The sequence below is a fragment of the Camelina sativa genome, chromosome 4 (assembly GCF_030686135.1).
Source record: "Camelina sativa cultivar CO46 ecotype springtype chromosome 4, ASM3068613v1".
NCBI lineage: Eukaryota > Viridiplantae > Streptophyta > Magnoliopsida > Brassicales > Brassicaceae > Camelina > Camelina sativa.
The window spans coordinates 13,210,330-13,221,282 of record NC_141883.1 but is presented as its reverse complement, the minus strand read 5'-3'; the positions used below and the strand labels follow the sequence as shown (position 1 = coordinate 13,221,282).

General features: G+C 38.1%; 1 protein-coding gene and 1 non-coding gene across 2 annotated transcripts; one reads left to right on the top strand and one right to left on the bottom strand.

Annotated features, from left to right (window-relative positions):
• Positions 1 to 387: 387 nt before the first annotated feature.
• Positions 388 to 4,824, top strand: LOC104780165 (uncharacterized). The gene is made up of 9 exons (XR_015596281.1): positions 388 to 806; positions 1,299 to 2,161; positions 2,292 to 2,603; positions 2,698 to 2,922; positions 3,030 to 3,322; positions 3,397 to 3,433; positions 3,524 to 3,663; positions 3,764 to 3,869; positions 3,974 to 4,824. It is a non-coding gene; the product is annotated as an uncharacterized LOC104780165 (transcript).
• A 160-nt stretch (positions 4,825 to 4,984) lies between these two features.
• On the bottom strand, positions 4,985 to 5,681 carry LOC104783707 (uncharacterized). Its single transcript, XM_010508829.2, has 2 exons — positions 5,529 to 5,681; positions 4,985 to 5,446 (listed from the first exon to the last, which is right to left on the bottom strand). The coding sequence occupies exons 1-2, from the start codon at positions 5,679 to 5,681 to the stop codon at positions 4,985 to 4,987; spliced, it is 615 nt and encodes a 204-aa protein (XP_010507131.2).
• Positions 5,682 to 10,953: the final 5,272 nt, after the last annotated feature.

The following is a 10,953-nucleotide window of genomic DNA, read 5'->3' as shown; positions in this document are numbered from 1 at the left end:
TAGTCATTCATATGATCACATGTTTTATGTATTTAGGACATAAATAATTTTGCATGTTTTATGTGGTTAATGATTTTCTTTGGATATGTATATTTTGTTCATTTTTTTTGGTGTTTTCTAATCCTGCCAAATCATATGCATAAAAAATCCAATGTTTTTAGACGAACGAGAAAATCTTAGCGCATAATGCAGAGATTAAGCGGGGAGAAAAAAACACTTGGAATAGCGTAGAGAACACAAAGTTCACATAATCGATGCTGAGACAGTTTGGTGAATCTTAATAATTTCAGTTTTTTTCATATTAAAATTAGTAAAAATTACTCAGTTTGAAACAAATTTGCCCAAAAATTACTGGTTTAAACCCCAAATGAGTTAGAGAACTAGATTGACACAAATATTGTGTTAAAAGTCCAAAAAACCTTACCCCATTCAATTAGGAAATTTGTATTATTTTTGATTTGAGTAAAAATCATAAAATTATATCATAATCCATTTTTTTAATATTATTTTCATTCTAAGTTAGGGGTTTTAGAACCGACATTCTTATTTTTGGATTCTCCGCCGTAAGACAATGTTTTTGTCGCCGTCGAGGAATTTTCTTTTTCCGGCGTTGGAGAGTTGCATCTTCTCATTCTTTCCTTCGCCGTGGGTCTTTGTGGGTCTGGGTTTGCGATTGAAGAGGTTCTCGGTTTGCGATTCAAGTGGGTTAATCGTCGAGTATCTTTGTCTTCTCTGCCAGCTTAATCGCCTCTGCGTTTGCATCGCCGGCCACTACTGTTCTTCTTCCAGCCAAAACTTCTTAATTGGTGAGTTTATTCTTAATTCATCTGATTTAAATTTGCATGCCGATTGTTAAATTCTGTTTTTCAATGTTTGTCAACATCATCGGATTAACAAATGAACTTCTTGTATTCGACATCGGATTGCATAAGTTTCTTTGGATTTAGTTGTTAATTTTTGTGATAAAAGGTGATGTGATCGAATTTTATTCTCCCTTTCACAATGTGTGAAATCAATTTTTTTGTTTTGTTTTAGGCTTGATAGCGATACTGTTTTGTTAGAAAACAATAGAACGTAGAAAGTACTAGGTAGATGAGGTTGCAATAGAGGATCACAATTTTCTGTGATAGGATAGTTTAATAGAACCAAATATTTAATCTAAAATGAGAAATTGTGATCCTACTAACGAATTCAACATCTATCCGATTTCTTTGTATGTTACTAAATATTGTTTGCATATAAGTATGCTGTGTTTCCATGTTATATTACTTATAAATGTAGTATTTTGTTTTTTTAAGGAATGGCGTCATCCTCCGAAGTCTCCAAATATCCTCCTCCACTATATGTAGATGGAAAATCGCCTTTGCAGAGTAGGAGCATGAACCACAACTGTTTTCTATCAAAAATAGGACCCTTGAAAGAAGGATTAGGGTCGGATGTGTGGGAATCTTTGGAGAAATCATCCCTTGGAGTTTTTTTAAAGCTTACTGAATTGTCGTACACATGGTGCGCAAAGAATGTTCATTACTTGCTCACGCATCAGCTGAGAGTCAACAACTTCCATGAGGTTTGGTCGTTGATTGATGATAGGCCCATCAGATTTTATTTGAATGAATTTGCACATATAACAGGCTTGAATTGTGATCCATTTGACGTGTCAGACCACTTCGAAGCTGATCATCATGAGTTCTGGGCAAAAATGAAATTAGAAAAAAACACTGAAGGTCCAAAGTTTAATGAGCTGCTAAAGGTGGTTGATTTTTGCAAGACATGGTCTCCTGAGGAGAGAACCATGGTTGGTAGGTTATGTTTACTATCTGTTTGTGTACATGGTCTTCATAGTGGATCTAGCATCCCCTTGGCATCCGCTAAAAGAGTGTTGGATCCGGTGGCTTTTGAGAAATATCCATGGGGTAGAGTGGCGTTTACTAGTTTAGTAAATTCTCTCAAGACTGTTGCCTTTGACAAATCATCATACACGATACAACGATGTGTTCATGCGTTATTGATTTGGTTGTACGAGAGTGTTCCAGGCGTAGGAGAAGCTTGTGGTTTGAGAAGGTTAGAATCGGCTGGTGTTCCACTACTTAACTGGCAATCTTCTAGGAAACGTATCAATTTTAAAGAATTCATTGAAAAAGAGAAGAAAGAGCATGGACAGGTTAGTTTAAAAGATTTTGTTATTGCAACAGTTTCATATTTTGTTGTACCATGTTTATAAGAGTCAATGTTGCATCTGAGTTTTTAACCCCCCTTTAAAGTTCAAATACTTATTGCTTTTTCTCTTGTAGGTCCGTGTTAGGCATATGCTTCCAGTTTCAGAGGATGATCTGTATCCTACATGGTGCGACGCGGATGACAACAAGGATCCAGACCTTGAAAACTTGATTGAAGATATTTTTCACAATCGTCTAAGAGACAATGCTTGGGAAGGATTCAAAACAGTGAATGTGAGGAAGAATAAACGAAAAGTAGAAGCTGGTAAAGATGGTGAGATCAGAAGTAGTCAAAAGGAAAAGAAGTTGAAAGAGGCTCACTCTTATGATGATGAACAAGCAGAAGTTCCAGACATGAAGGAGAAGTTATGCAAAGAACATATCCAGGTTAGATTTTGTTTAGTTTTCTGATTTGTGAAAAAATGTTATTATCCTTGGAAGTTAAGACTTGAATGATTTACTTGTATATAAACGCTTGCAGGATGTACGTTCTGATCAGAAAACCTTGTTGGATATTTGGAAGCTGTTGGAAAAACTGAATGGTAGTATTACAGAGTTGGACAAGAATCTGAGCAATAGGATGACCTGTTTGGAGACTAAATTCGAATCTTTTTTGAAAGAAAGTAAAGAGGCAAAAACCTGTGCTCAACCAAAGGAGGCCACTTCTGACAATAAAGGAGATGATGAGGTCCATAGTAAAGCACTTGTAAGTTATTTTTCATTGTCTACAAAGTTTTTTAAAAAAAAAATTATTTTGCTTTGTGCGAGTATTTTAACGTTTGCATTGACATGTTTTTTTTCCTTTCTTCGCAGTCTTGGATTGTTGAGATGAAGGAAACTACGAATGATGAATTTCCTGTCCCACGAGTTGTGAGAAAAGTGTACACGGTGAAAAACAAGAAGGAAAGGAGAGAAGACGATCAATCAGAGGATCTTTCTTTATGTGAGATGAAAGATGCGACTAAGGGAAAAGAGAAGAGTAGTTTGGCTAAAGTAGCAGTGAAATCAGCAATCAAGGTTGAAAAGATGAAGAGTGTGGATGTTTTAGATGGTTCCAAGGAAGAGAAGCAGAAGAAGGTTCCGAAAGTTGGTAAAAAAAAAAGAAAGTGAATGTCGACATGGATGAGGTTGAAGATGTAACTGAGAAAGTCATAGCAGCAAATCAGAAAATGGTTTCTAGTTTTGAAGAGGCTTGGTCAGACCCTATACAACAGAAGGCTAGTAAAGTGGTAGATACTGCATTATCACTACTTCAGGATAAGTTACAGGAATTAGATGGGGTGACTCATGGTAAACGAGTGCCATAGTTGGCAGGATCGCAGAAGTTTCCTTTCATTGGAAGCTCTACAGTGAAGCGCATAATTACTGATGACGACCATATCAAACCTATGGAAGATGTGAAAGCCAAGCGACTTATGGAGTTCCTTGATCTGATGAGTAAGCTTTTGTTTAGTTTTGTTTTATTTTTTTTTTAAATTTTGGGTAAATCTCATAGACGTTAAAGGGATGAATGATTATCTAATCTTTATTGTCTTATAATTTTACAGGGATGAACGATTTACAACGGACAGTTACTCTGTGAGATTCTATTGGCAGATTATAACTCCAAGAGTTGAGTGGCCAAGCTATAACTATGGATGGTTGAAAAGCTATGTAAGTTCTCTGTTTTTTTTTTCTTAAAGTTCTCTGTTTTTTCTCTAAAAAAAAATTTGTTTAGCTTTTTACATGATTATAATGTCGTTTATATTCTAATGTAGCACATGGTTCCTGCAATGGCTATGTTTCGAAAACAGTTGATGCGTGATCCATGTTCGTACCCTAGGCAACGCATAACCTTCTTGGATCAATATTTTATCGCGAAGCTAGAAAAAGATTACAATTAGTTTGCACATGAACCTATGAACTTCTTGTTCAGGAAAACCTATCAAGAGCATTTCAACGGAACAGCTCCCACTGATTCTCCGACAAACAAGAAGTGGTTCACTGAGGTAGATCACTTATATGCTTGTCTTTTTGTCAATGATGATCATTGGGTGGCTTTGCATATTGACTTGCCGAGTAGGAGGATTAATGTTTATGATAGCATCCCCGGATTGGTGAAAGATTCAGACATGGTTAAATATTGCATGCCTTTTAGGCAAATGATTCCTGCAATGTTAAGTGCTTTTGTTCCTGAGGATATCCGAAAGAAGAGTTTTGCGATGTTAGATGTGAGAAGAGTGAAAAGAAATGTTCCACTGAATGAAGATCCAGGAGACTGTGGAGTGTATGCACTGAAGTATATAGAATGTTTAGCTCTTGGGAAAACATTTGAAGGCCTAAGCGATAGAAACATACCATCCCTTCGGACAAAGCTAGCTGCAGAGATTTATGAAGAAGTGGGAGAGTTAGTCGTACCAAAAGAACCAGATCCTTACTTTCATGCTGGGGACATAGAAGTCCCTCACCTTATGGATGAGGGAGAGTAGATTGTAATGTACTAGTCTTTTTCATCTTATGTACTAGTCTTTTTCATCTTATGTACTATTCTTTTTCATCCTAATGAACTAGTTTTTTGCTGTGGATTTATGTTTGATTATGTTCAAAGGTTATTGTGTTATGTTATCAATTTCAACCTGTATGTTCAAAAAACAAATAATGCGAACGTAAAGATAATTTACGTGTCTGAACATAAATAGCATGCGAACGTAAAGACAAATAATGCGAACGTAAAGTTTAACGTGTCTGAACATAAATATCATGCAATAATCAAGAAGAAAACAAAGTTCCTATGAAGTACATGTCTTGCGATTATGTCCTACTTGATTGCAATTTCCACATGTATATAGCTTTCTTGGCTTTTTCTTTTCCATAGCAATCTCCAATGCAGATTTAATCCTCGAATTCTTTGGCCTTCCTGCTTGTTGTCGAGGTATAGGTGGTAAACAAACGTCCTTCGCCACAGCTTCAGGAACAGATTGTGCAAAATCTCTTGGCATGATGGTATTTTCATAGGAACTGTACAAGTAGTTCGTGTAAAAATAAGGGTGTGACATTGAAATGCGAGAAACTTTGCGATGCTCAGCTGCTGCAATTGCATGTGCACATGGCAATTTCTCCAAGTCAAACCTACAACACGTGCATTTTTTGTCTTTTACATTAACAACATGGAGAGACGATGCACTTGTCACTTGTATTTGATGTGCATCTATATCTTGAACATTGAGCAATTTAGCATAGTCAACTCGACTCTGCATGACAATTAAATAGAAATTAGGTAAGTATACAAACGTGCACAACCAAATAGTAAATAAATAAGATGAGAAAGATAACCTGTAGAATTTTCTCTACTCCACGTGTTAGGGATGTATTCATTTTAAGTGCATCATTCCTTCGGTCTGAAAACCATCTAGTCATCATAGACCTAATTGTTTCTAACAGTTCCACAATAGGAAATCCTCTGGCATGTGACATCACCTTATTCATTGATTCTGCAATGTTGCTTGTGAGCAAATTGTACCTATCGCCAGGGAAGTGTACCCGTGTCCACTGGCGTACATCACCTCTTTCAAGGTAATCATGGAGAGCAGGGTTCAACGCTTCAATCTGATTAAAAGTGGTGTGGAAATCGACTAGCCTGAAAGCATCAGCTGCCTTCTTTACTAAACCAAATGCTTCTTGGCCTCTAAAACGGACTAATATATTCTTGTACAGGTGGTAAGTGCATATTCCACGGCTAGCCTTCGGATAAACTGTTTTTATTGCTTTCCCAATTGATTTGTGTCTGTCGGATATAATGGCAAGGCCTCCGTCATCTGGTATAATACAACTGAGTTGCTTGAAAAACCATTCCCATGATTCATCATTTTCTGTATCAACCACAACAAAAGCTATTGGAAAAATCAGAAAATTTCCATCTCTCTACACTTAAGCTTGATGGAGAGTGGCGAGTGAACTCCTGGGTGTGTGACTCGCCACACTTAAGCTTGATTGAACCAGATGAAGAAGTCACACACCCAGGAGTTCACTCGCCACTCTCCATCAAGAAACAAATGTGCAAATGTAGGGTCAAGATATGTTGATAAATATGTACAAACCTAGGGCCAATGAATGGAGTGAAGAAGGCCCTAGGATTCAAATAGAGTTTGGGCGGCAAAAGGTGGTCCCATGTGAGTTTGGAGTCAATGCAAGTTGCAAGGAGTCACATGTGACCTAAATATCCGTTTATAAGGTGTCCCTATCACTCTTGGGCGTCCAACAACATTCAAATATCACAAGTTGCTATTAGAGAAAGAAGGAACAAGTGGGAGAGTCACATGTTGGCTTAAGAGTTCACTTTGGAGCTGTCACTATCTACATGCTTGGGACCAGCTCTCCTCTCTCTTCATGTCACTTTCTACACACCCAATTGTGTATATGTGTATGTATATGTGGCTGTTGTAATTAGGTTTAGAAGGGAGACACATAACCCATTCTCTCCTTGTATAAATATGTAACACATATCACTAATAAAATCAAGCTCTCCAATGGGGGGTTTTCCCCTTACCAAAATCGTTTCTTATACATTTAAATGGGTAGATTATAGTCTCTATACTCTCATGGAGAGACCAAGCTTTGGCAATGCTTGGTCTCTACCTCTCTTTCATTCTATACTCTTCACTATTCTCTAAACTATTCTAAAGGGTTATTTGGGTTATCTTTGGTGTGAGAGAGCTGTTGCCTCTCATACTTATTCTTTAGTATACACAGCTTATATTGGCGTGTATAACTCCTTCTTTACCTCAAGAACACTCTTATTTAGTTGTATCTTAAAGGCTTTACACATGAACACACAAATTCCGCTTTAAGTGTTCTTGTGAGTTTATATTGGAGTAGAGTGTATCTTGCAGCTCATTCTCTCCAAATTCTAACATGAAGTTCCTTGAAGGTCAAGGTTACTATGAAAAGAAAGATTGGGAAAGCTTGAAGGACCTATCTCACTCGCCTTCGGACCGGGCCACCAACTTACGCTTTCTTCTCAATCACCTAGGTCTAACTACACCTCCTGATCCGACGCAGTTCTCCCCAGACTCTTCATTGGCTCCTAGTGAATCCCAACCAGGGAACATTGATGTTCATGAGGATGTTCCATCTCAACCAATGGAGGACATCTTTGCATCTGAACCTGTACCAATAACCGATGTACCCACCACGACACCAGAATATGAGCTGGCCCCAACAAACGACCATGAGGCCACAATCACTGATCCACAACCAACATCTTTGCCTCGGAGAAGTGAACGCCTCAAGTTTCACCCATCAACTTGGAAAAATAAGCGTGTCTACTTCAACAATCAAGCGGTCGCTCATCCAATTCAGGTTGTTTGTTCACTTGCCCTGTTCCCTCCTGATCATGCGGCCTTCCTAGGCAAACTTGACGACCATTTCATTCCTCAGACGTACGATGAAGCAAAAGAACACCAAGTGTGGGTTGATGCTGTGGCGGATGAAACTGGCGCTATGGTCCGGAACCATAAGTGGGACGAAGCGGACCTACCTAAAGGAAAGAAGGCTGTCAGTTCTAAATGGGTCTTTACTATCAAATTTTTGAGTAACGGTGATATTGAGGGTCACAAAGCTTGCCTGGTGGCTTGGGGGTTCACTCAAACGTATGGCACTGACTACACGGACACCTTTGCTCCGGTCGCCAAACTTCACACTGTTCGAGTTGTCCTCTCTTTGGCCACCAATTTGTCTTGGGATCTTTGGCAAAATGGATGTCAAGAACGCCTTTCTTCAGGGGGAGCTTGAGGATGAAGTGTACATGCGTCCACCTCCTGGCCTAGAAGACATAGTCGCTCCCGGCAAGGTTCTCTGTCTACGCAAGGCCATCTATGGCCTGAAACAGTCTCCACATGCCTGGTATCACAAGCTCAGCTCCAATCTTCGGAGTAATGGTTTTCGTCGCTCTGAAGCTGATCATACTCTCTTCTCTCGCCGCACCACCGGTGGTCTCGTGGTGGTCCTTATCTATGTTGATGATATTATTGTCTTCGGTGATGATAAGGACGGTATTAAGGAAACTAAAGCCTTTCTTCATTCTCAATTTGATATTAAAGACCTTGGTGAGCTGAAATATTTTCTTGGCATTAAAATATATCGCTCCTCGGAGGGATTATTTCTGTCTCAAAGAAAATACGCTCTTGATCTTTTAAGTGAGACATGCAAACTTGGTGTAAAACCGGCCTCTACACCACTTGAAGATGGCTACCAGGCCAAGCGAAAGTCTAACAGTGTTTAGACACCATTTTTACCTATTTTGTCCCGAAACAGGCTCAAACCGAGAAAACATTGATTCTAAGCAGTAAACAGCTTTGTTACTGTTTCTAGGGTCAGAATGTGTGCCAATCCAATGCATTTGACTTATTGTAAGAGTTCGGAATGAATTTGGAGTGTTTAGACACCACTTATACCCATTTTGTCCCGAAACAGGCTAAACCGAGAAAACATTGTATCGAAGTAGTAAACCGAGAAAACAGGCTAAAACCGAGAGAAAACATTGATTCGAAGTAGTAAACAGCTATGTTACTATTTATAGGGTCAAAATATGTAGCAATCCAATGCATTTGACTAATTATAAGAGCTTGGGTTGAATTTGGAGTGTTTAGACACCACTTTTATCCATTTTGTCTAAAACAGGCTAAAACTGAGAAAACATTGTTTCTAAGCAGTAAACAGCTTTGTTACTGTTTCTAGGGTCAGAAGGTGTGCCAATCCAATGCATTTGACTTATTGTAAGAGTTCGGAAAGAATTTGGAGTGTTTAGACACCACTTATATCCATTTTGTCCCGAAACAGGCTAAACCGAGAAAACATTGATTCAAAGCAGTAAACAGCTATGTTACTGTTTCTAGGGTCAGAATGTTTGACAAACCAATACATTTGACTATTACTAAGAGTTCGGGATGAATTTGGAGTGTTTAGACAACACAAAAAGCCGTTATATCCCAAAATAGGCATAAACCAAGAAAACAGGCTAAAACCGAGAGAAAACATTGATTCGAAGCAATAAAAAGATTTGTTACTCTTTCTAGGGTCAAAATATGTAACAATCCAATGCATTTGACTAATTATAAGAGTGTGGGTTGAATTTGGAGTGTTTAGACACCAATTATACCCATTTTGTCCCGAAACAGGCTAAAACCGAGAAAACATTGATTCAAAGTACTAAAAAGCTTTGTTACTGTTTCTAGGGTTAGAATGTGTGACAAACCAATGCATTTGGCTAATTGTAAGAGTTCGGGATGAATTTGGAGTGTTTAGACAACACTTTAACCCGTTATATCCTAAAATAGGCATAAACCGAGAAAACAGGCTAAAACCGAGAGAAAACATTGATTCGAAGTAGTAAACAGCTATGTTACTATTTCTAGGGTCAAAATATGTAGCAATCCAACGCATTTGACTAATTATAAGAGCTCGGGTTGAATTTGGAGTGTTTAGACACCACTTTTACCCATTTTGTCTGAAACAGGCTAAAACTGAGAAAACATTGTTTCTAAGCAGTAAACAGCTTTGTTACTGTTTCTAGGGTCAGAAGGTGTGCCAATACAATGCATTTGACTTATTGTAAGAGTTCGGAATGAATTTGGAGTGTTTAGACACCACTTATACCCATTTTGTCCCGAAACAAGCTAAACTGAGAAAACATTGTATCGAAGCAGTAAACAGCTTTGTTACCGTTTCTAGGGTCAAAATGTGTGAAAGTTCTATGCATTTGGCTAATTGTAAAAGTTCGGGATGAATTTGGAGTGTTTAGACAACACTTAAACCCATTTTGTCCCGAAACAGGCTAAAACCGAGAAAACATTGATTCAAAGCAGTAAACAGCTTTGTTACTGTTTCTAGGGTCACAATGTGTGACAAACTAATGCATTTGACTAATTGTAAGAGTTCGGGATGAATTTGGAGTGTTTAGACAACACTAAAAGCCGTTATATCCCAAAATATGCATAAACCGAGAAAACAGGCTAAAACCGAGAGAAAACATTGATTTGAAGCAGTAAACAGCTTTGTTACTCTTTCTAGGGTCAAAATATGTAACAATCCAATGCATTAGACTAATTATAAAAGTTTGGGTTGAATTTGGAGTGTTTAGACACCAATTATACCCATTTTGTCCCGAAACAGGCTAAAACCGAGAAAACATTGATTCAAAGTAGTAAAAAGCTTTGTTACTGTTTATGGGGTTAGAATGTGTGACAAACCAATGCATTTGACTAATTGTAAGAGTTCGGGATGAATTTGGAGTGTTTAGAAAACACTTAAACCCGTTATATCCTAAAATAGGCATCAACCGAGAAAACAGGCTAAAACCGAGAGAAAACATTGATTCGAAGTAGTAAACAGCTATGTTACTCTTTCTAAGGTCAAAATCTGTAACAATCCAATGCATTTGACTAATTATAAGAGCTCGAGTTGAATTTGGTGTGTTTAGACACCACTTTAACCCATTTTGTCCCAAAACAGGCTAAAACCGAGAAAACATTGATTCTGTTAGAATTAGCGGAAGAAGTCTAGAATAGAGAGTAGAATTGAGTGAGAGATTCGATAGAACAAAGAGAATAAGAAGTAGAAGATTATGTTCCACTAGGTCAGCCTCCTTACCAAAAAAGAAACAACCGATGGAGACATTAAGAGAGAGAGGAAGCATTCCCCATACCGATAGCGACCCTTCCTAAGTCAACTTGCGCATGTGACTCCATTCCTCTTCTTTATC